Raw genomic sequence first — 25,699 nt, 5'->3', positions numbered from 1 at the left:
ATAAGATATAGAGAATAGTCTGACATAGGAGAACATGTCAAGAGGTTTGTGGGGCTGGGTGGCTGGATGAAATAGGTGAAGGGAGTAAGCAAAAACACACACACACACAAAACACAACAACCCATGGACAAAAACAACAGTATGGAGATTACCAGAGGGAACAGGGTTGCGGGCAGATGGAAGAGCGTAAATGGTGGATAAATGGTGACAGAAGGAGACTAGATTTTGGATTGTGAGTACACAATGCAATATGAAAATTATGTATTGCAGAATCGAACGCTGGAAACCTATATAATTTTATTGACCAATGTAACACCAATAAAGTCAATAAAAATTTTTTTAATTTTAAAAAATTGTGTTATAATTTGTTTAAAGAATAGGGTATAAATTACATTAGTGTTATATTAATTTTAAAAGCAGATAAGACCTATATATTCTATATATATGTGTACTGTATGACCCTATTTATATGTCTATGTATTATTTTATTATTGCATATTGGCATTATAGACATTTTTCTCCTTGCTTATTTTTTCTACACCGAATAAATATTATTTTCTAATGAAATAATAATTTTTTCCATGTTGAGTAGGTAGGCACTGACCCAATGGTGAAAACTCAGTGTAGAATTTCCTCTCACACTGGCTCTGCTGCCCAAGTTGAGACTCCAAGGATGAGCCTGGGCAGTGATCCAAGGGAATGAGTTGGGGGGGTCCCTGTGGTAGCAAATAAGGAAAAGTGGTTGGGGCCCGGACAGCAATTGTCGCTGAGTGATCATTGAGTTACCGTAGGCATGCATGGAAGAATTTGCCGAAACGAATATAGCTCTTAGGAACTTACTTTGAGGCCCCACCAGGCACTGTCGAAGATTACCTTCCCAGCATACTAGAAAGTCTTCTTTGCCGGCAGAGAGGCCCCTGTAAAATTATTTATAGGAGATTGGTTCGCATACTCAAAACGATATGAATACTTCTAATTATATCCAAACATGCCAAATGTCAGTACAAATTATGCTGCGGGTTCATGCTGCCAAATGTCTTGCCCTAACAAAGAGAAGATAGCTGCAGCATCAGCACATTAGTTCCTATATAAGCACAACAGATCCTGCTGCTTTATCTCCAAGAACCCAGAGGTAAGTGATGGGGGTCTTGGGGCTTGAAGGATCCCGGGGGGTACAAGGAGCTTGCCACATGATCCATCTCTGAGCATGAAACTCTTCTTCCCAACTTTGACTTTTTCATAGAGCTAAGCTTTAGACCAGAGAAATTTTAATTCTGTAACTACTTTACTAGCATTTCAGAGCTTAGAAAATTTTTTTAAAAATTGTTGTTTTACAGTGTTAGACACTTCTGAACCTGCATTTTCATCTGGAACTCCAGAGGTAAGACTCAGCTTTATTCATTTATTGATGACATAGGGAAGTTATTCTAATGAAGATGAGAATGGCTCTTAATTAAACACCATTTCTACGTTTTTACAATTATGTTAGATGGTGCTTCCAAGTGAGTGGCTGCATATAAATGCTAGCAAGTCATATTTTCAGAACATCTTATTCTCAGAGACTACCTTTATTTGAGTTCCAGGATTAAAGGACCATTTAGGCCAGAATGAATTGTGACAGTGAATTCTCAGCTGCACTTAGATCTGTCCAGGGGCAATGGTCTATTCCATGCCAACCTCCTTCTACTGCCAAGTGTTGAACAATTAAACATTTTACCAAGATTTCTTAGGCACCCGAAAAAATTTTTACCTAAAAATTTAACAAACAAACATCTTGTTAAAACCACAATATTTCAGCTACTTTCTAATAATTCACTGCTATTGGTTTTTAGAAAGATTTATTATTGGTCATTAAAAAGTCACAAGTATTACACCCACAGAGTGCTAAATACAGTACCTAAATTGGAAGAGCTCCCTAGCCCTTCCTCAAGTAATGTTCACCTGAAAGTAAAGGAAGATTCGATCTATTTAGCATACCAATGTTGCCTGGCCAGTCTCTCAATCACAGGACAACGGCTTACATGCATGGGGTGAACTCTTAATTTTTGTCTCTTTTCTTTTTCTGGATGGAAAAAAAGAAGCTGTGGAATTTATATGGAAAGAAGGGGCCTTCTTCATGCTGAAGCTCTCATTTCTAACAATTGAAATCTCTCATGCCAAAAAAGTGTCAAAGAGACTTTGGAGTTAAGGCAATGTTAAGTCTCTTGGTAACAAACCAAATGACAACAAACCCAGAGTACTGAGAATTTATTATGAGGTTCTTTTAACAACCCACTGAGAGATATAACCCCAAATATTAACATAAAGTAGATGTTAAAAATAATTATTTGGCTTATGAGTTTTTAAAAAACGGCCAACTATAAAGGCAAGGATGTTTTTGACAGTTTTGAACACATTAATCTTCATTTCACAAGACAAACTTTCCTTCCGAATTCTATGATTTCCCTAGCATATGGCAGATGAAAGCATGCAGGGAAAAAAGAAAGGATTAAAAAGTGACAGTTGTTTTAAAACAATCCACCAACAGTTTTAGCTATAGATATTGTTCCAGTTTAGAGATTAAAATGATGCAAGGATTCCATTCTCACTCAATTGTAGGTACCCAATCCTCAAGGATCAAGTTACATACACTCTGGGAAGGCAATTTTCAAAGTCTTAAAAATGAAGACTCAAATGACAATCTCATTCCACACCGGTCCTGTGTTAGAGTTTCTGTCTAAGAACACTGATAACCACAGTTTGAAAGAATAGTTACAGCCTAGGCAATAGAGGCTCAGCATTTCTTTCATTTCAAATCCTAACTCACATTTTATGCCTTCTGGTTCCTATTTTCCTGCTGTCCCATTTCTTCCCCAGGGCAGAATCCCCTGCTAAATAAATCGCAGCCATGAGTTCGGACGCTGAGATGGCTGTTTTTGGTGAAGCCGCTCCCTACCTTCGAAAATCAGAAAAGGAGCGGATTGAGGCCCAAAACAAGCCCTTTGATGCTAAAACATCAGTCTTTGTCGTGGAGCCCAAGGAAGCCTACGTGAAGAGCGTCATACAAAGCAAGGATGGAGGAAAAGTAACTGTAAAGACAGAAAGTGGAGCAGTAAGTAAAAACCTGGAGAAAAACTTCTGTTTTATTTCTCTCTCTCCTCTGTTCGAGTTGAAGCCTTACTGGGTAGGAATCTCTAAGCCTATGGCCAATACAAGCATCTTTGTAGTTCATTTGAGAACATCATATTTGAAAGCAAAAGAAATTCTCAGCAGTAACCTCATTTCCTGTCTTCCCAACTCCCCACACAACTTGAACCCACTAGTACGGACCTCTAGCATTTCCCTTCAATTCCCCAAGCCCCACATTTGGAAGAATAAAAACTAATTCTCCTATCAAAAGAAGTATTGTTAAATAATGTATTAATATTTCCATTACTGCCCCCCCCATAAAAATTACTTGTAATGAATGGCAAGGAAAAATAAAAAAAAATGCAGCCTATTGGAATAAGACTGAAAGGACATAACCTGGTAACCTGGGAGGGGGAATGTGGTAGGAAAAAATCTTTTTTAAAAGTTCATCATAGGGAACAAATTTTCTTAGCATCAAACTCTGAAACGAGTATCTTTTCATTTCAGACTTGCAGTGTCTGCAAGTGTAGGTTACAACCAAAACAGATAAACACAACCCCTACCTCCAATCATTAATACAAACTGGTCTCTTACTTTACTTGCCAGACTCTAACTGTCAGGGAAGACCAAGTCTTCCCTATGAACCCTCCAAAATATGACAAGATCGAGGACATGGCCATGATGACCCATCTGCATGAGCCTGGAGTGCTGTACAACCTCAAAGAGCGCTATGCAGCCTGGATGATCTACGTGAGCGCCCTTCCACATCTGTTTATTGTTTATCTCTGCGAGTAAAAACACGACTCACATGCTGCATTTTCTGCTTTTCTCAGACCTACTCGGGCCTCTTCTGTGTCACTGTCAACCCTTACAAGTGGCTGCCGGTGTATAACCCCGAGGTGGTGGCTGCCTACCGAGGCAAAAAGCGCCAGGAGGCCCCGCCCCACATCTTCTCCATCTCTGACAATGCCTATCAGTTCATGCTGACTGGTGAGTGGGTGATTCATCTGTTTACAGAAATGTGGCGACAGAATTTTAAACAAACAAACGAACAGATTTTTCTGGGCCTTGATTATAATAGTACACTGCAGTCACAAGGGGCATCACTGTTTTCAAAGAACGTTCAGAGCCATAATGACAGGTTCTTCCCAGCAGCCAGCCATCTCCACTTTACAGGTGAATGAAGGGAAGGAAGCTCACTGGGTTCACTGATCTGCCCACGCTCAGCCGCTAGACCCTGGAAGCCTAGTTGAAACAATTAACAGAACTCTGTAAACATGTTTGCTTTCCCTATTTTTTTACTTTCTGATTTGGATAGAAAAATGTTCCAATAGATTCTTTTTAAATATCCACATCCAGAGCGATCAAGGAAAATAGCAGCTATAGCTGGAACGCTTTGTGAATTCTTATCTTTATCTTTAAACAGCACAGCTAATATTGCCAGCCTTAGGGGTAAAAAAGGGTGAAAACTAGAGCTATCACTACCTTCCCAAAGATTTTGATGCATTTTCCTATTAGAATAAAAAAATTAAAACCGCTCTTTCTTTGAAAGTATTTTTTAAATGATTTCAAAATCGGTTATTCCTGTCTTATCAAAGTATAAACAAAAACCTTTGATATACATTATAGGCCCAAATACAGCATTAAAATCTTGTATCTTCACACAGCAAATTTATTGCCTTTGGAAATGTTCTAAATTCCTGCATTTCCTGTTGGTCCATGGGATTTGAGTGACTGCGAGGGTTTTGTTCTATTGTTTGTTTGGTTGCACTTGTTTTTAAATTGTCCTTTTAAAGAGAAGGGAGAAGAGAAAGGAATTAAATGGGAATCTTCCCTTACTAACTGGCCAGCAGTTCTATAAGGATTTCATGCCAGTAAACCGTTCTGTGGTTGTCCGCAGAAGCGAACTGCCTTCCAGAATTTATGCACATGCTGGCTTATTTCAGACTTCCAATATTCAGCAGCTTCACTACCACTGCCACCCCTGCTACCAAGGTCCCCCCAAGCTTTGGAACTGCTCAAAATTCAAGATTACTTGTGGTTTCCAAACATGATTTACGTATAAAATCATGCAAAACTGTGGCGTTGGACCTGGTGATGTTATTTTAGCATTGCCAAGAGACTAGAACATTGTTTTCTTATCTAGGCTCCCACTGGGTGTAATAATGATCTTTCATGATTTTTCTTCTACTGGAAAAAAAAAACAATCTGAAAATGTTCCAAAACCTGTATATACTTCCCTGGACTGAACTTTAAAGTTCTCTAAAATCTGTATCTACATCTAAACAATATCCATATTTGTATCCATTTCTCTGAATAGATTTTTAGATTTGAGAATTCTCTAAAATCTATGATCTATTGGTATAAAATTAGAGTTTTAACATATCATGAGATTGGTACAAATCAACTTATCAATCATATAACTAGTGACAATTTTTGTTTTTAATATTTAAAAATGAATATGAAATAAAAAGAATAAAAGTAAATGATAATGGTTTTTATGAAGCATTTTGGAATCCTTCAGCAGAGGAATTCTCTTAAATCCTGAGGATTTTTATAGTAGCAGCATCTGCCATAAACTTGATATGCCCATATGTCCCAGATACTATCATTAGTCTATATCAGGGGTGGTCAACCTTTTTTGAGTGCATGCCAAAACCAGCAAAATCTCTGACTCAAAATTCTTCTGTGTGCCAACCCTAATTTTTTGAGAACATGTTACGCCTTCTTGATATCTCTTAAGGTGTACGTATGTGAAGAACCTTGAAGAAATAATAAAATTCATTCGAGCAACAAAAACACAGTATATGATAATGAAAAAAACATTTATTTTTTAATGTATACATGTACACTGATAGTCGACAGAAAACTTTATGACTCCGTTTGATATTATCAGTGGGACTTCTGCTGCTGCATCACTGATGACAGAGATTTTACATCAGGTTTATATTTCGTGACCTTCAGAGATATGCAAGAGCTACTACTTTCATCCGTCAGGCTACTCCTATTATGAGACTTAACAAAATTCATCACTGAGAACAAAGATTCACAAGCATATGTGGATGAAACCAAAACATTGGTCAGATCTAGGAAGGCAGGGAGAGTTAAGGCAGAGGCATAGAAATTGCTCTTCCCCTCTCTCATCAATCCATGTCTATGGTCTTTAAGATAACTTGTTATGCAAAATTATTTATTTATCTAAGATGCACCTACACTGAATTTATCTGAAAAATAAAAAAGTCGATATTAAGAAAAAAAATTGTAAATGGAAGATTATAAGAGAGGGTTTCGCGTGCCAGCAAAAGTTACTGGCGTGCCATGTTTGGCACACGTGCCAGGGGTTGCCCACCTCTGGTTCATATCCTTCTCTCCAAGAGACTGAATGAATCCATTGGATAAGTGGTGGATAACTAGCCAGACAAAATTTGTGAACGCATAAACTCATATGAAAGCATACACAGGATATCTTTTCCTAGATTGGGGGGAGAGGGGGATTTTCCCCCCTTTTATGTGAGATAACTAGTTATTAGTGACCTGAGAATAATTTTGGAATAATTTCTACTAATATCAGCTCTTAAACTAGCTGTACTGATCTGAGATTGTGCTTATTTGTAATAAAAGTGAAGTGAATCTCTAAAACAATGCCTTCCAAAAAAGGTAAATGAACACAAACACAATTCCAGAACCCTTCCTTATTTAATATTACCAGCAGTCAAAGTAATGATATCAAGAACTGAGAGGGGGACAGGTAGCAGAAAAATATATAAACTAGAAGTTAGGCCTGAATAGCTTTGTCCTTAGCAAGCTATGTATTTATTTAAAAAGTCACTTATTCCATTCTGGGTCTCAGCTTCTTTATCTCTTAAACTTCAAAATTCTGTGATTCTTACTGAAGTATTTACATATGAAATTATATGATCCCTGGGGTTTTCTCTAAAACAATCTAGTGAGATATGGCTGGGGGGGAAGGGGTATGGATTATATAAAATTGACCAAATGTCTGGCCAGTGTGGCTCAGTGGTTGCAACCCATGAACCAGGAGGTCAGTTCTATCCCCAGTAGGGGTCATGCAGGAGGCAGCTCATCAATGAGTCTTTCTCATCATTGATATTTCTATCACTTCCTCTCCCCTTCCTCTCTTTGAAATCAATAAAAACATTTTAAATAAAATGACCAAATGATAATAATTGTTGAAGCTATATAATGGGTATATGGGGGTGCTTTATTGTGTCTACTTTTGTATATGTTTGAAACTTCCCATAATATAAGTTATAAAAATTAATAAAATACAAAAATAAATAGATGATTATTTGCCTCTCTTTTTCACAAATTTTTCTCCAAGTGTCAAGTACTATAATGGACGCTAAAAAAAAAAAATCACAAAAATTATAGGCAACATCTTCAAAATGTGAAAAATGACAAGCTGTATTTGATCTGAACTGATTAAAAAATATTCATATTGACTGGGCTTGATTTCTCTTTCACAGATCGCGAGAACCAGTCCATCCTGATCACGTATGTGATATTTTTAATCTTCTCTGGTTTGTGGTGATTATCTTAGATGTTAACAATGTGAGCTGTAGTTCTGATCTCTTCTCTGGTTTCTATTTGACAGCGGAGAATCTGGTGCAGGGAAGACTGTGAACACCAAGCGTGTCATCCAGTACTTTGCAACAATTGCAGTTACTGGGGAGAAGAAGAAGGAGGAAGCTACTTCTGGCAAAATGAAGGTGAGTCCAATACCACAGTCAGAATCAAGACTGTCGGGGCTCTCAGGAAGTGGGGAGCCTCAGATGTGAGCACTGCGCTTGCCTTTGCAGGGGACACTGGAAGATCAAATCATCAGTGCCAACCCCCTGCTGGAGGCCTTTGGCAATGCCAAGACCGTGAGGAATGACAACTCTTCTCGCTTTGTAAGTGTCTTGGTCACAGAGGGGTCTTCTCTGCCCTTAAGTGCCAGAGTAGCCATCTGAATTATCATTTCAACTGCATCACTGTGTGCTTCAACTTTTTAATACTAAATCATCTTTCTCTTTTCAAGGGTAAATTCATTAGAATCCACTTCGGTACTACAGGGAAGCTGGCTTCTGCTGATATTGAAACATGTGAGTAGCAAGACCATTGAAAATCAAGAGAGAGAGAAGTGATTTCATTAACAGGAATATTTTGCAACAGTTGGTACGCACTGAGACTGCTGCCAGTGTTGCCCTTGAGCCAACGCCAGGCTTATTCATGATCCACTGAGTGCTCCATTTACCTCAATCTCAGACTGATGGTTCTATAGCACATTCTGGAATTGCTGTCTCAGAAGCAACTATGAAATTTTTTTCCAGGACAAACATTAGAGCTATTTATAGGTTCTTAAAAGTTACCTATAGGTTTACAATATATATCTGTGATTTGCTCTTGATTTGAGCTTTGGTAAGTGTTTCCACGGAAGCCCCTGACCACAGTCTGAGGTGATCTAAGGAAGGGATGCTAAGGATCAATTATAATACAGAGGCCACAGATCCCCAGAGGGAAAGTTTATTTTTGCTAGAGCAGCTATGCTTCAGTCTCTGCTCTTAAATGGTCAGAACCTTGGGCAGCTGCCATATGTATTTGAAATTCATATATGTATCACCAAAAGGATCGATCACCAAACAGAAATCTCAAGAGAGCCTGTATAATGTCCCCAATTGTACAAAGACACTGAGATTAATTTACTATCTCAGCAGCATTTATATTTTCTTCTAATTCAATATCTATTTTCATTTCTTTCCAGATCTTCTAGAAAAGTCCAGAGTTACTTTCCAGCTAAAGGCAGAAAGAAGTTACCATATTTTTTATCAGATTACTTCCAATAAGAAGCCAGATCTCATTGGTAAGAAAGATCTAAATTCATAGATGAAATTTAATATTTTTATTAACAACTTCTAATATGAAATGTATCTCCTGAATTCTATGTGCCCAGAAATGCTCCTGATCACCACGAACCCATATGACTATGCCTTTGTCAGTCAAGGGGAGATCACAGTCCCCAGCATTGATGACCAAGAAGAGCTGATGGCCACGGATGTAAGTCAGTCTGACTCACTCTCTGTCTGTCTGTCTCTCTCTCTCTCTCTCTCTCTCTCTCTCTCTCTCTCTCTCACACACACACACACACACACACACACACACTTTTTAAAAAACCTATTATGAATGGGGATGACAATAGCAAACTCACTGTAGCTATGGTTACTTTAGGATACAGTATAAACTCTCCTAAATGTTAATCTCTTCTGCCCTCATCTTTATCCTCTCATTTCTCCTGGTAGAGTGCCATTGACATCCTGGGCTTCACTCCTGAAGAGAAAGTGTCCATCTATAAGCTCACAGGGGCAGTAATGCACTATGGGAACATGAAATTCAAGCAAAAGCAGCGTGAGGAGCAAGCTGAGCCAGACGGCACTGAAGGTACAAAATGAAGCTCCATCTGGGTTCAAATTAGAGAAAATGGCAAGAAAAAAAAGCTTATTCTAAACTCAAATCTTTTTAGTTAGACTTCTGAAGGGCACACACACATTTATACATTGCATGCTTTCCTCACCCCCGTTCCTTCCTCACATCTCCGTATCACCATCATTTCTATCCAGCCCAAATAAGTTAAAATGAACCCTAATAAGCCACTTATATGTAAGAAAATCACAACGGGGGGGGGCAGGGGGGAGGGCAGATCATTAGAAAGAGAATGAGATGGAATAGTGCTCCTGGTTTGCCTTGGCAATGGCGGGTAGGTATAGAAGATAACTTGACCTAGTGGTCTCTTTCAGCACTAGCTAGATAAACCTGGTAGCTGGTAATACAGGATCTAACCAGACACAGCTGAGGGTGAAGGATGTTCCTAGACATCTGCATGCGTTGACTATATATTAACCTGTAGACAGTCTAGGCAGAAAACAAGATAAAAAGAAACTGAGAAAGGAAAACCATGTACTCCATGTATAGAAAGAACATGGAACATATAGGACCTACCACCGAAGCTGGTTATCTGCTCCTTGAAGCCCTTCCTGATCTCCTAGCTTGGCATTCTCTCTCCATCTCCTAAGCTTTTCAGCAATTACTTTTGTACCTGATCTGTGGCATTTACAGTATAGTCATTGACAGAATTTTAAAGATTCTGTAGTGAAATTTATTTCCCACGTTTTCAGATAAAGCAACTAATCCAATGAGATGAAATTGGGAGGAGCAAAACTAAGATAAGGATCCAAATATTCTTTTGCCCATCCCTAACAGGGGATATTAAGATGTATTTATCTTATCCCTCCAACTACACCTAATGTGTCTTAAGAGAAGAGACTGTGGCTTGTACCTTACATAAAATACTTCCATTAACACTGAACATATATGTTTATTGTTGGTGAATTTCTAAAAAGCTGCTTGCAATAAATTACAAAAGACCAGTGTAACTGCCTGACCACTTATTAGCAAGAACATTCTCTAATGTACAGAGAGCCTCATCTGACCTTCTATAGAATTATTTAAAGGTTTTATTTAAATAATAAAGAAAATGGATTGGAGAAAAATAGAAAGATTAGGTTAAAGAGAATATCTACCATTACACAACATTTCTCTAATTGTATCTCTGAAGTTGCTGACAAGGCAGCCTATCTCCAGAATCTGAACTCTGCTGACCTGCTCAAAGCCCTCTGCTACCCCAGGGTCAAGGTCGGCAATGAGTATGTCACCAAAGGCCAAACTGTACAGCAGGTAAGTGCACAACCCCAAAGAATCATACACATTCCTGGTCTTTGAATAATGCCAGCAAACATTACTCCTTTAATAATGCCTTTAACATCATCAAAAACATTACTCTGTCCATGAAGGTGTACAATTCAGTGGGCGCTCTGGCCAAAGCCGTCTACGAGAAGATGTTCCTATGGATGGTCACCCGCATCAACCAGCAGCTGGACACCAAGCAGCCCAGGCAGTACTTCATTGGGGTCTTGGACATCGCTGGCTTTGAGATCTTTGATGTGAGTTATCTTCATTTTAATAAAAAGTGGGAAGATGGTAATTTGGACTTGATATATGTACTATGTATTATCATTATTCATTTGCATTTGTAGTTTCTGCACTGCTTTCTCTAACATTGCTCCTAGAGTTACCTCCAAAATATCTAAGAGGTAACAGAATGTAATAATAATGATAACTAACATTCATTGAGAAAGTGTATTTCTGGCACTTATACTAAGATTTAACCTTCAAAACAACTCACCAAGGAGTAATTAATATTACTGCAAATAACATGTGGAGAAATGGAGATCAGGAAAATCAAAACACATGCTAAAGATCCTCCAGCCACATAGGCAAAACCAGGACAGGAACCCAGCTCTGAAGCATTTGGTCCATCAAGGCATTGCCCATCAATGAGAAAGGGCCTACAGGTAGAGGCAAGTTCATGTGACACATACCATTTCCCCCCTGGGGCATCAGCTTCACTGTCTATAAAATGAAGATGTAAATTGTAACAAAGATTCAGATCTTCAATTACTATACCATATCAGGTCCCTACTTTCACAGACCTGACAAGGAGGATTTGCTAAATTTTTTATATGAATAGAACAGAAATTAGATAAGCTTTCCTTAATAATGTGACACTCAAAAATGAAAATGTGAGCTTTATCTTGAATTGGAGAAAGAGGGCGGTAAAAGAAGTGAGGTTTTTCTAATACATTACTTTCATCCCTAAATCTGAACCATAACTCACAGGATCATGGTTGTACTTTTAATGAATAATATTGCCCATGAAATCTTAGAGGTAGAAGGCGGTAGATTCTATCAGAATTCTTGCTGTATGACTGATATGTATGTTTTTAACTAATGTTCAGAATTCATGGAAAGGGTTCATGTCAAAAATAATCATTTTTCCCTGGGATTTTTGAAGAACCAACAATTCGTTTAATTTTTATTTCATTAATATCTTCTACATGTTTTTCAATAAAATAAAATATTTTTTCAATAATGAATTTTACTGCGATAAAATCCATTTAATGTTGAAAATTTTTTTGTGTGCAGTATAACAGCCTGGAACAGCTGTGCATCAACTTCACCAACGAGAAACTGCAACAGTTTTTCAACCACCACATGTTCGTGCTGGAGCAGGAGGAGTACAAGAAGGAAGGCATCGAGTGGACGTTCATTGACTTTGGGATGGACCTGGCTGCCTGCATTGAGCTCATCGAGAAGGTCTGTTTGACTTCTAAAGGCTGAACTGTAAGGATAGCTTTTCCAAGTATCTTAAGCAACTCTAAAAGGTATTACATTAATCTTAAATTGTAATACAAATTAGAAAATTACTATTTAGAAATAACTTTTTCTTTTCAACTTTTACATACGAGGGACCACAGTGCCTAGTTTCATTTTGTTCCAACAAGTTTTTCTTCTAACACTGATTCAAATCTAATTTTAAGGCAGCACTGAAGACTTTATTGATATGGTCTGCTTCACTCGAGGAACTGCCTCATTAGTTCTAAATCCATCTCCATCATGATCCAATAAAAATAAGTCTTTTTCCTAAATTAAAATTAATGCACAAGCAACACAGCTAGAGCTTATATGAAAGTTAATCTGTTTGGAAGTCAAGAAATCAAAGTGCTTATGCTTTTTCATAATCTATCTTTAAGGAGATTAAATACACAAAATGTCTTACATAAGGTTTAGTTTATTTATAGTATTTAATTACTGCATATAAAGTAACCATCATTCTAAGTACTTTTCATAGCAAAATGAAACTTTGTCAATAGGTTAATTCATTCAATAGGAAACAAGTATAATCAGTATAGAACCTTTTAACAGTTCACCCCCCATGCTGTGCTGACATTTGGAGTTTGGATCCAGCTCTTCTTTTAGTAAAAATCATGCTGTACAAAAAGGAAAAGAATTCAAAAAATGAGGGTAGTATAAGGAATCTCTGGGACAACCTCAAGTATATCAACATTTGCATCGTGAGGGTGCCACAAGGAGAAGAGAGAGAGAGAGTAAAAAATTGAAAACCTTTGTGAAAAACTAATGATGGAAAACTTTCCTAACCTGTTGAATGAAATACACAGACAAGTCCAGAAAGCATAGAGAGTCCCAAACAAGTTGAATCTAAAGAGGCCCATACCAAGCAAGATACATCATAATTAAAATGCAAAAGGTTAAAGACAAGGAAAGACAAGGGCAGGGGAAAAAAGGAGACATATGTAATACCCTTTGTAATACTTTAAGCAATAAAACAATAAAAAAAATTTTATATATATATAAAAAAATAAAATAAAGACAAGGAAAGAATCTTAAAAGCAGAAAGAAAAAAGTAGTTAGTTACCTACAAGGGAACTCTGATAAGACTGTCAGCAGAAACTTTGCAGGCCAGAAGAGAATAGCAAGAAATATTCAAACTGGCCCTTGCCAGTGTTTCTCAGTTAGTTGAAGCATCATATAGTACACCAAAAGGTTGTTGGTTCCATTCCCAGTCGGGGCACATACCTAGGTTTTGGGTTTGTGGGGTTTTTTTGTTTTGTTTTGTTTTTTTCATATTTTTATTGATTTCAGAGAGAGGAAGGGGGAGTGAGAGAGGGATAGAAGCATCAATAATGAGAATCCTTCATCAGCTGCCTCCTGCATGCACCCTAATGGGACCAAGCCCACAATCTGGGCATGTGCCCTGACAGGGAATCAAACCATGATTTTGGGGTTCATAGGTCAACACTCAACCCCTGAGCCACACCAGTTGGGCTAGGTTTCAGGTTTGATTTCCAGTCAGGGCTTGTTCGGGAGGCAAGTGGTCAATGATTCTCACATCAATGTTTCTCTCTCTCATGTTCTGTCTCCCTTCCTCTCTCTAAGATCAATAAAAACATATCCTTGGGTGAGTATTTTCTAAATAACATTAAAAAATACATAAATAAATAGTCAAACTGAGAAAAGCAAGGACCTACAACCAAGATCACTCTATCCAACAAAGCTATCATTTAGAATTGAAGAACATATAGCCGAAACCGGTTTGGCTCAGTGGATAGAGCATCGGCCTGCGGACTGAAGGGTCCCAGGTTCAATTCCGGTTGGGGGCATGTACCTGGGTTGCGGGCACATCCCCAGTAGGAGATGTGCAGGAGGCAGCTGATCGATGTTTCTGACTTTCTATCTCTCTCCCTTCCTCTCTGTAAAAAATCAATAAAATATATTTAAAAAAAAAAAAAGAATTGAAGAACATATAAAGAGCTTCCCAGACAAGAAAAAGCTAAGGAGTTCATCTCCACCAAACCAGTATAACATGAAATGTTAAAGGCTCTTCTTTAAGAAGAAGAAAAGAGATAAAAATATGAATAATAAATGGCAGAAAATACATATCTATCATTAATTGAATCTAAAAAACAAAATAAATGAACAGGCAGCACAGAAACAGACTCAAGAGACAGAGAACATTTTGACGGTTGCCAGATGGAAAGTGGGATTGGGGGATGGGTGAAAAGATTAAGGGATTAAGAAGTACAAATTGATTGTCATGAGATATAAAGTACAGCACAGAGAATATAGTCAATAATATTGTAACAACTATGTATGGTGTCAGATGGGTACTAGATTTATTGGGATGATCACTCAGTAAACTATATAATGTCTAATCACTGGGTTGTACACCTGAAACTAATATAACATTATATGTCAACTGTAAAAAAATTTAAAGTGAAAAAAATGATACTTTGGACTGAATTTGAAAAAAAAAAGGGTGGAAAGGTCATTCTAGCGATAACAAAAGGACTTCAGCTATGACTCTGTTTTACTTTATAAATATAATTAATTGGGAAATGATCATAAGTTGATCAAATGACAGCCACTGTATCTTTTGAAAGAAGATAGGTTGTCACCAATGTCTACTCTTCTGAATTCAGCCACTAGGCATCTTCTCTATCCTGGAAGAGGAGTGCATGTTCCCCAAGGCCACAGACGCCTCCTTCAAGAACAAGCTGTATGACCAGCACCTGGGAAAGTCTGCCAACTTCCAGAAGCCCAAGGTTGTCAAAGGCAAGGTTGAGGCCCACTTTTCTCTGATCCACTACGCGGGCACCGTGGACTACAACATTGCTGGCTGGCTTGACAAGAACAAGGACCCCCTGAATGAGACCGTGGTCGGGCTGTACCAGAAGTCTTCAATGAAGACTCTGGCCAGTCTCTTTTCCACATACGCTGGTACAGAAGCAGGTACTTTCTGTGCTCTTAATCTAACTTCAACCCATTCCCACAGCATGTTCACGTACCATTCCAGCCTCTGGGATTCTACTTTAATTGATGGGTTTTCTTTTTACCTCAGACACTGGTGCAAAGAAAGGTGCTAAGAAGAAAGGCTCTTCTTTCCAGACTGTCTCAGCTCTTTTTAGGGTAAAGTAAAAATTTAATTCAGAAAACCTAATAGATTTCTATGAATTAACATAATTATAGGATTCAGAATAAATTAGGAGGGGATGGAATGTTAATAAAAATCACCTCAAACATTCACTCTTGTCGGGGCATAGCCAAAGCAATACTTCTGAAGGGTCGGAGCTTTACCCATTGTATTCAGGAATGCCAAAAAGCCCTTAGAAACATCCTTCCACCAACACACCTGTTTGTAGATTTAGTTTTTTGTAATAGATGAAAATAACCTAAAGCCAAGCCTAGTGATTTAGATGGATGATTAAGTTAGAAACTGTCTCTTGATATTAAAATAACAATAACAATTTTACTATAGATAATGTGACTTCCTTAACTGGCTTGAAAACAGATTCTTCTAAAGGGAATTGAATTAAATGTCTGGTCTAATGGTTACTTTGTTAGAATTCTTTTATAACTAAAATACAGATCTAACTATGACCTAAACGGGAATACTGCCCTATTCTTTTTCTTTCTCAATACCAATTTGCATTATCTCACACAATAAACGATTGTTTCATCAACTTATCCTTGTACATGTTTTCAAGATTAGAAACACATTACTTTTATTTCCTAACTAGAGGCCTGGTGCACAAATTCGTGCATGGGTGGGGTCCGGCCAGCCTGCCCTGAGCCCTGATCAGGGCCAGGCTAGCCGGGGGAAGGAGCCTAGGAGGTTGGCCGACTGGCCCCACCCCGGATCAGGCCAGATGACCGGCCGACCGGTCTTTGGTCATTCTGGTAGTTCCAGTCACTTGGTTTTTTATATATGTATATATATATAAATAAATATAAATATAAATATAAATATAAATATAAATATAAATATAAATATAAATATAAATATAAATATAAATATAATGAGATGGGGAGGGGGCAACTCTGCCTTCTCTCAAAGAATATACATAAGAAATACTGAGAAATGTTTACATGTGAGTTTTCTATGGTTGAGTAAAACACCATCATCTATCATAACCAATTACTCTATTTTTGGAATAACTTCTCCGCTACACTCCAGACTGTGGATCATTTTCAGTATGTACCTAAGATCCACCCACACAAGGTTATATAGTCTCATGATTTTAGACTCCTCAAAGAAAATACAAAAAAAAAAGATGTTACACGTTCCAGGGAATAATAAACTCAAGGAAAAAATGGCAAAAGTTGAAACAATTGCTAACCTAGGTTACCACTGTAAACCACTATCATGAAAATTATTAGCCCTGAGAGAGAAGAAAGAGATCTTAGAGGTACTCTCAATTATTTCCAGATGAAGTCCAGAGAGACAAAAAAGACTTTGTAGAATCAAGCAGCTCATTAGTGTCAGAGCAAAGCCATATTCTTTTGTCTTGATTCCCAGTTGAGAACACTTCCTGTGCATCAAGGCTACTGAATTTTCAGTTTGTTTATAGGATAGGTCCTAAGTGTCAGAAATTAATATCTTGGAGAGTTACATTTATTCCCAGTATTTTGGCGTTTTGGTTATTTAGCAGACTAGAATCTTGATGTCTTTAAAATACAGAGCAAAGGGGATATATGTGATACTTTCAACAATAAAGATTTTAAAAATAAACAAAATACAGAGCAATTGAAGCCTCACAGACTTATACCTAATAGGTAAGAGAGTACATAGATTAGTTCCATATAATTACAAAACAGAAATCTGAAATAGAACTTTCTCATCAAGTCTCTTCTATCTGGTTTTCTAGGAAAATTTAAATAAATTGATGACCAATCTGAGGTGCACACACCCTCACTTCGTACGGTGTATCATTCCCAATGAAACCAAAACTCCTGGTAAGATATAAGAGCATGAAATAATCAAACAGGCACAACTTCAAAAATTCAGTGCCCAGTATTAAGTACTCTGATATCCTTTTAGGGGCCATGGAGCATGAACTTGTCCTGCACCAGCTGAGGTGCAATGGTGTGCTGGAAGGCATCAGAATCTGCAGGAAGGGATTCCCAAGCAGAATCTTATATGGGGACTTTAAACAAAGGCCAGTCTCTCTTTGTTGTATTTCACTGAATGCCATGAATACGTACTCATTTAATTATTGTCCTCTGTTCACTGTATTTCATGTATCCTGCTTAGTAAATATTATAAAATTAAGAAGCCAAATAAGATAGTCTTGGGGTGGGAGGACAGAATAACAAGTTAGAAGAGGTGACGTTTCTTAAAAATAGGAATGGGACATGCATTAGACAGTGGAAAAATTATATTGTTTCACTATCTAAATTTAAAGGACAGCTGGATTTTCTAATATTTTTTTACTCTTTCTCTGAGATTTTTATTGATGTTTCTTTTTGGTGTAATTTGATTTTCACATATGATCACACCTTTCTTTCTTTGATTGAACAGATACAAAGTTTTAAATGCAAGTGCTATCCCAGACGGACAGTTCATTGACAGCAAGAAGGCTTCTGAGAAACTTCTAGGGTCCATTGACATTGATCACACCCAATATAAATTTGGACATACAAAGGTATAGCTGTTATTTATTTACACCTGATCCAAGTACCTTCTGCCATCTCTGTGTCTCCTGTCCTATGGGGGATGCTTTGTGACTCTCCCTTTTTCTTCAAAGGTTTTCTTCAAAGCTGGCCTTCTGGGTCTTCTGGAAGAAATGAGAGATGACAAATTGGCCCAGATTATAACAAGAACTCAAGCCGTCTGTAGGGGATTCCTAATGAGGGTAGAATATCAGAAGATGTTACAAAGGAGGTAACTATGCTATCAGAATGTAAGGTCCCTTCGGGACTATCAATCAGCCTTCATCACTCATTAACTTTCATTTTGTGGCTATGTGCTTTTCACCCAGTTCACCCCTACAACTCATCAGCTTTTGCTGATCCTCTCACACTTGGATTCCCTCCAAAACTTCTCTTTTCCCTCCAATTTGTCCCTTCCCATCCATCTCACATACAACTGCAGGACTAATTTGCAGTAAGCACTATTTTCATCATGTCACGTTTCAGTTTGGGTTTCCCCGTGGTCTGCAACATCAAATCCAAGTTACCTTGCATGGCTGTCAAGCCCTCTCTATTCCCCACCTCATCTATCATTTCCAACCACACAGCCTTCCAGCCAGTCTAAACAATCTGCTTATCTCCTATTTCCAGGTTTGCATAAGCCCTCTCTCCTCATCCTAATTTATCTACTTATGAATTCAAAACTTTCATTACTCCTTTCTCTAACCTCACCCAGTTCTATCTACACAGCAATACTGCATTCCCTGTCCTCACACACATTTTGCATTCATTTTGTTCCTTAAGTACTTATTTAGGTCTGCATTATGTGTTCCCAAGTTATTTACATGTGTCTGTCTACATTATGATTTGTGTCATAGTATCTGCCTTCTCAAAGTTATGGTTCTTATAAATCAGACCTAGAAAAATAGAATTTCCATTTCAGGAAGCTTAAGAAAACATACACATTGCTACAGGATAGTCAAATCTGCAAGTCTATTGCTACAGTTTGCAGAAAGGGTATCTTTTACTACTATTTTACAATGTTTTTTAAATAAAAGAAATTTTGGGGCTCAATCTGTGCTAAATGCCCTAAAGATATTAAAAATATAATGAGCAAGTAACAATGAGGCATTTCAAAGAATTTGAGAAAAGACAGTCTGTTATCTGAAGAAGCTAACAAAAGAAATTTATAGAGTGAATAATTCAGTGGTGAGTTAAATAAGAGGAGAGGCTTCAAGGAAGACATGATAAATCATAAGCTCGACTTAGGTGGGGCAATTCAGAAAGCAACCTATGCCATTTCATAGTTCACATCCATATGCCAATAGACAAGCAGCTCAATCAGTTTACAACTGCCACATCCGCTCCCAAATCACTATTATTATAGTATCTCCGATGATCTTAAAGTGGTACATGATGTTCATTCATGTAAAGTATTTCCTCTCTAAAGTCAGCTTCTTTGCTTGTTTGGTAGGAACTTGAAAATGCAGAATTGTTAAATATAATCAGCACATATTAGCAAAGCAGTTACACTGAGGATTACTGTGTGAGTGTGAAGATGTGCACACACATGTAAAGCCTGCATATAACGTATACAGAATTTGACATATCATTTATATGTGGAGGGTCATTAAAAGGGGAGTTTGCATATAAAAAATAATAGCATTGTCTCTAATAGATCAGTCTACACTGATATTTCTGTGTCATTTCAGAGAAGCATTATTCTGCATCCAGTACAACATCCGCGCCTTCATGAACGTCAAGCACTGGCCCTGGATGAAGCTCTTCTTCAAGATCAAGCCCCTCCTCAAGAGTGCGGAGACCGAGAAAGAGATGGCCACCATGAAGGAAGAGTTCCAAAAGACCAAGGATGAACTGGCCAAGTCGGAGGCAAAGAGGAAGGAGCTGGAGGAAAAGATGGTCACTCTCTTAAAAGAGAAGAATGACCTGCAACTCCAGGTTCAATCTGTGAGTACTCCATATTCTGAACGTACCATGTCACTGAAGCTTTTCTGGAATTCACACATACTTTGGATTTACAAATAACCTTTTCTTGAAAAAGAAAATCTCAACTTCCCCTTTAGTATTTCATTTAACTTACAATATTCCTATGAGAAAGGTGCAATTACTTCCAAATTACAAATGGAAAAGAAAAGATCGAAGAATGCATTTACATGTCACAAATTTCACATGAAGAAAGTAGTTTAAAGGCAAGCCCCCAATTTCATTTTATCCGTTTGCCTTGCCTGCTTTATCCCAGCCTTAAAATATAGCTCTATTTTCTAAATACAAGAGTAGAGACTGTATTTAAATTCAAGAAACACAGTATTCTTATTCCTCTTTGTATCTCTTTTCCTCAGCTCCCTTCCCTTCCCAAGATTTAGCTCAATGAATTTATCTGGGTACTTGACCTACACTACCAGGGTATAAGGTAGAGGGAAGTGCCCTCTACAATTCTTCCTTTGATACAGATGCCGAGTTCTTAAAGCTTCTGTTTATTAACTCAGGAAGTAGCTATAACCAGAGTGGGGGTAGGTTTGGCACCTACACTCTGGCTGAACACAATTTTACTTGATCCAACAAGCCCAAGGATGTCATGAAGGAACTTGTGAAAATAATAGTTTTCCTAAAATTTTTAAGCTATTTTCAACTTTTCCTTCTCATAACTTTACTTATATGAAAGTTATAGTTTCCCAAAAGCATAGGATCAGTCTCTTCATCTTAACCTCTTTGATAGGTATTATCATCAGTCAGTGATTAGTTATTGAGTGTATCACTGTTAAAAATAGATGCAAAGAAACCCTGGGAAATCCCCATTATCATCCATTTAAGCCAGAGGTGGGGAACATCCTATAAGGCCTGCAAAATCATTTGGTCAGGTCTTGCCAAGTCATTTAAGGATGAGTTAATTAAAAGTTTACCCAAATATAGCAGGCTAATTTTTAAGTTGATAATTTTTTATGGCCCATGAATGATGTTAGAAATATCCAAATGGCCCTTGGCAGATTCCCCACCCCTGATTTAAGCATGTAAAACTTAAGATAAATAAAACAAACACTGAAAAAAAAAAAAAGAAATTCCCCAGGCCAGTATAATGTAATAAATTAGTGGCTTAACTGATTTTCATTTGAGTCCTTTAGTAACTTATAAAAATGTCATTGAGCTATACGAGTTTTTAAAATTATATCTTCTTATATATTCTAAAATTTATTCTGAGGCTAAGGTAACTCTTAAAATGGAAATGAAATTTTTGGATAATTATAGCAATGTAATGGACTATCAAGGTTTTGAGTGCATAAGAATGCTTCATGGAAATAGGCCTAACATAGGTCTTTTTCTTTTCTTTTTTAAATTCAGTCTACTAACTAGTTGCTTGAGGTAAATAGGCAATACTCAAAAACAAAAATAAACTATTTGACTAAGTCAAAAATCTTTGAATATTACAGCTGAAATGCTCTTAGCAATCATTTCTCCTAATCCCCCTTATTACATCTATTCTACACTAATAAAAGACAAACATGCAAATTGACCGTACCTTTGCTACACCTTAAGCCACGCCCACCAGCCAATCAGAGCGACTATATGCAAATTAACCCAACCAAGATGGTGGCCGGCAGCCATGGAGCTGTAGCAAGCAGGAGGCTTGGTTGCCCCAGTGATGGAGGAAGCCAAGCTTCCTGCCCGCCCTGGCCGGCTCTGAGCTCCACTCAAGGCTACAAAGTTTCAATTATAGAAGGTAAATAAATCCCAGAATAAAAAAAAAAAAGAAAAGAAAAAAAGGAGAGGCTAGGAGCTTCTGTCGCCAGGGGGCTTGGCCAGCCTGAAAATGGCCCTCAGCCCCTCACCAGACTGGCCAGGCACCCCAGTGGGAACCCCCCACCCTAAAGGGGGTGTGGCCAGCCTGAAAACAGCCATCAGCCCCTCACCCAGGCTGGCCAAATCTCCATGGGGTGAGGGTCCCCACTGGGAGGGGCTTGACCAGCCTGCAAACAGCCATCAGCCCCTCACCCAGGCTGGCCAGCCATCCCAGTGGGGACCCCCAACCTGAAGGGGGTGTGACCAGCCTGCAAACAGCCATCAGCCCCTTACCCAGGCTGGCCAGGCACCCCAGCGGGACCCCCACCCTGATCTGGGACACCCTTCAGGGCAAACCAGCCAGCCCCCACCCATGCACCAGGCCTCTATCCTATAAGAGTAAAAGGGTAATATGCAAACTGACCCTAACAGCAGAAAGACTGGGAATGACTGGTCACTATGACACACACTGACCACCAGGGGGCAGATGCTCAATGCAGGAGCTGTCCCCTGGTGGTCAGTGCGCTCCCACAGGGGGAGCTCTGCTCAGCCACAAGCCAGGCTGATGGCTGCCAGCACAGTGGTGGTGGCGGGAGCCTCTCCTGCCTCCTCAGCAGCACTAAGGATGTTCGACTGCAGCTTAGGTCTGCTCCCTGCTGGTAAGTGGACATCCCCCAAGGGCTGCTGGGCTGCCAGAGGGATGTCTGACTGCCAACTTGGGCCCGATCCCCCAGGGAGCAGGCCTAAGCCAGCAGGTGGACATCCTCCAAGGTGTCCCAGACTGCAAGAGGGCATAGGCCAGGCTGAGGGACCCCCACGAGTGCACAATTTTTGTGCACCGGGCCTCTAGTATATATATAAAAGTCTAAGCAACCGAACAACCAATGACTGGTCAACTGGTCACTATGACACACTCTGACCACCAGGGGGCAGATGCTCAACACACAGGATCGGGCTCCCTCCTGTCTGGATTGGGCCTGAAGGGATTGGGCCCAAACCGACTATCTGACATCCCCCAAGGGGTCCTGGATTGTGAGAGGGTGCAGGCCAGGCCAAGGAACCCCACTGGTGCAGGAATCCATGCACTGGGCCCCTAGTATAATATAATTGAACATAAGAGGAATAAAGCAATAAAGATCATACATATGCAGGCAAATTTGGGACAAGAACCCAAGCTTCCTTTGGTTCTTCCACTCTTTTACACACTGCTTTCTAAAATAGTCAATTTCTTCAGTCCACTCATTTGCAGACTAATTTGCTTCTAAATCTATAGTCTTACTTCTAATTAGCTGCATTTCTCCAGGACATGTAATAATATTCAATTAAGTTTAATTTATATTCATTCTGAAAAATTCATCAAAATGCAGTGAACAATGCTATTTTGTGAAAACAACAAGTTCCAAATAAGTAACAAGTTCTCTAAGTATCTCACTGAATCTCCTCCCCACAGGAAGCAGACAGCTTAGCTGATGCAGAGGAAAGGTGTGAGCAACTGATTAAAAACAAAATCCAGCTGGAGGCCAAAATCAAAGAGGTGACTGAGAGAGCCGAGGATGAGGAAGAGATCAATGCTGAGCTGACGGCCAAGAAGAGGAAACTGGAAGACGAATGTTCAGAACTGAAAAAAGACATCGATGACCTTGAGCTGACACTGGCCAAGGTTGAAAAGGAAAAGCATGCCACAGAGAACAAAGTATGAGACATATTCTGCTATACCCTATAGAGGTTCTACCATCCAATTAGCTGCTTTATAGTAGAGACAATCTCTTCCTTGACCTTCTAGGTGAAAAACCTCACAGAAGAGATGGCAGGACTGGATGAAATCATAGCTAAGCTGACCAAGGAGAAGAAGGCCCTCCAAGAGGCCCACCAGCAGACGCTGGATGACCTGCAGGCAGAAGAGGACAAAGTCAACACCCTGACCAAAGCTAAAACCAAGCTAGAGCAGCAAGTGGATGATGTCAGTGTATTTTTAATAAACATTTGAAAGATTTTTAATATACTTTCAATTTTCAACAAATTTTACTTTCTCATTAGCTTGAAGGGTCTCTGGAGCAAGAAAAGAAACTTCGAATGGATCTAGAAAGAGCAAAGAGGAAACTGGAGGGAGACCTAAAATTGGCCCAAGAATCCACAATGGATACAGAAAATGACAAACAGCAACTTGATGAAAAGCTTAAAAAGTAGGAACTCCAGAAAAAAACTCTTTGTGATATCATCATTAAATTCATATGGGTCCTAATATGTCTTCTTCTTCTTTCTTAAGGAAAGAATTTGAAATCAGCAATCTGCTAAGCAAAATTGAAGATGAGCAAGCAGTAGAAATTCAACTCCAGAAAAAGATCAAAGAGTTACAGGTGAGTCATCTCACCTCCTTTTTTCTGTACCCTTCCCCCCCCCCAAAAAAAAACACCCTGAAATTGATATTAATGTATGTTAATGTGCTTGTGTCACTCCCAGGCCCGTACTGAGGAGCTGGAGGAGGAAATCGAGGCAGAGCGGGCCTCTCGCGCCAAAGCAGAGAAGCAGCGCTCGGACCTCTCCCGGGAACTGGAGGAGATCAGCGAGCGGCTGGAGGAAGCTGGTGGGGCAACTTCAGCCCAGGTTGAGATGAACAAGAAGCGGGAGGCTGAGTTCCAGAAAATGCGCAGGGACCTGGAGGAAGCCACCCTGCAGCACGAAGCCACGGCAGCCACCCTGAGGAAGAAGCACGCGGACAGTATGGCTGAACTTGGGGAGCAGATAGACAACCTGCAGAGGGTCAAGCAGAAACTGGAGAAGGAGAAGAGTGAGCTGAAGATGGAGATCGATGACCTTAGCAGTAACTCAGAGGCTATTTCCAAAGCCAAGGTACCCAATACTGTCTCTAAATGATGTTAATAACCTACTAGAACACCCATTGTTCCTTGTCATTAAACACTGTTTGCAAGAAGTTTATAGCACTAATCTAATCTTTTCTATTCTAATATATTCCATTCTATTTCATTTTTAAAATGCTGGATTTAACCTGTTAAGATTATTTCAAAATCCGTTTTAATATCAATCTTGGGATAGATGAATGGGCTCCAACAATGACCTCTTTAGGGACACTATGCACTCACCATGCATGTTCCACAGAGTTGGTGCCATAACCTTCTACTCACACAACATGAATTTATTCACTGGAAAAATATTATAAGAATCAAGTTTTAACTTACTTTACTGTATACAATGTCTCATCCGTCACTGCCACATGCACCATAGGGAAACCTTGAAAAGATGTGCCGCACACTGGAAGATCAACTGAGTGAACTTAAGACTAAGGAAGAAGAGCAGCAGCGGCTGATCAACGACCTGACGGCTCAGAGAGCTCGCCTGCAGACGGAATCAGGTAAAGACCTTTCTCTGAATCCTGAAACTATGCACTAGATAAAAGCGATTCCAGGGATTCTTAATAAATAGCAATACTTCCATTTTAGAGTGGACTAAGCAAACTATCAGAATTTGCTGAGCAGGTCAGAAAGAAAAAAATAAGAATCAGCAAGCAAGTTTACTTGTTACACTCCTGTGGCAACTCTGCCCTTTAAACTCGTTCTAACCAGTTCTAAAATACTTAGAGGTATATATTTGACATGTACAAATATAAATATAAAAGCATTAGGCCAATTTTTAACACCATTCACAAATCCCTTTACTTATATTATTCTTAGGTGAATATTCTCGACAATTAGATGAGAAAGATGCTTTAGTCTCTCAGCTTTCAAGGAGCAAACAAGCATCTAGTCAGCAGATTGAAGACATGAAACGTCAGCTAGAAGAAGAAACTAAAGTGAGTTTTACCTAAGATCTTCTTGGCTAATCATATCTACACATGTCCAGTTAGGTTCTATTCCGAATGTGTAAATTAAATATCAATGAATAAATGAATTTAAGT

At 38.9% G+C, this 25,699-nt stretch overlaps 1 protein-coding gene across 2 annotated transcripts in view; it reads left to right on the top strand.

The window, feature by feature from the left end:
* Positions 1-1,344: 1,344 nt before the first annotated feature.
* LOC102436184 (myosin-8) overlaps positions 1,345-25,699 on the top strand; it is a 33,452-nt gene continuing 9,097 nt past the window's right edge. The window contains exons 1-28 of one of the 2 annotated variants that reach the window (XM_006099727.3): positions 1,345-1,381; positions 2,857-3,091; positions 3,715-3,858; positions 3,942-4,098; positions 7,596-7,623; positions 7,724-7,838; positions 7,929-8,021; positions 8,150-8,213; positions 8,873-8,971; positions 9,062-9,165; positions 9,408-9,546; positions 10,721-10,839; positions 10,956-11,105; positions 12,148-12,318; positions 15,003-15,312; positions 15,422-15,489; positions 17,229-17,316; positions 17,402-17,519; positions 17,882-18,005; positions 18,108-18,244; positions 19,704-19,959; positions 23,237-23,479; positions 23,570-23,746; positions 23,824-23,969; positions 24,053-24,143; positions 24,247-24,636; positions 25,030-25,156; positions 25,476-25,594. In XM_006099727.3, coding sequence (XP_006099789.1) covers positions 2,888-3,091; positions 3,715-3,858; positions 3,942-4,098; positions 7,596-7,623; positions 7,724-7,838; positions 7,929-8,021; positions 8,150-8,213; positions 8,873-8,971; positions 9,062-9,165; positions 9,408-9,546; positions 10,721-10,839; positions 10,956-11,105; positions 12,148-12,318; positions 15,003-15,312; positions 15,422-15,489; positions 17,229-17,316; positions 17,402-17,519; positions 17,882-18,005; positions 18,108-18,244; positions 19,704-19,959; positions 23,237-23,479; positions 23,570-23,746; positions 23,824-23,969; positions 24,053-24,143; positions 24,247-24,636; positions 25,030-25,156; positions 25,476-25,594 — 3,981 coding nt within the window. In that variant the 5' untranslated portion in view covers positions 1,345-1,381; positions 2,857-2,887. Of the gene's footprint in view, positions 1,382-2,856; positions 3,092-3,714; positions 3,859-3,941; positions 4,099-7,595; positions 7,624-7,723; positions 7,839-7,928; positions 8,022-8,149; positions 8,214-8,872; positions 8,972-9,061; positions 9,166-9,407; positions 9,547-10,720; positions 10,840-10,955; positions 11,106-12,147; positions 12,319-15,002; positions 15,313-15,421; positions 15,490-17,228; positions 17,317-17,401; positions 17,520-17,881; positions 18,006-18,107; positions 18,245-19,703; positions 19,960-23,236; positions 23,480-23,569; positions 23,747-23,823; positions 23,970-24,052; positions 24,144-24,246; positions 24,637-25,029; positions 25,157-25,475; positions 25,595-25,699 lie in introns of those variants that run through there. The other variant, XM_023763355.1, reaches the window with a different exon arrangement.

Source organism: Myotis lucifugus, unplaced genomic scaffold (genome assembly GCF_000147115.1).
Source record: "Myotis lucifugus unplaced genomic scaffold, Myoluc2.0 scaffold_282, whole genome shotgun sequence".
Classification (NCBI taxonomy): domain Eukaryota; kingdom Metazoa; phylum Chordata; class Mammalia; order Chiroptera; family Vespertilionidae; genus Myotis; species Myotis lucifugus.
This window is presented reverse-complemented; position numbering and strand designations above follow the sequence as displayed.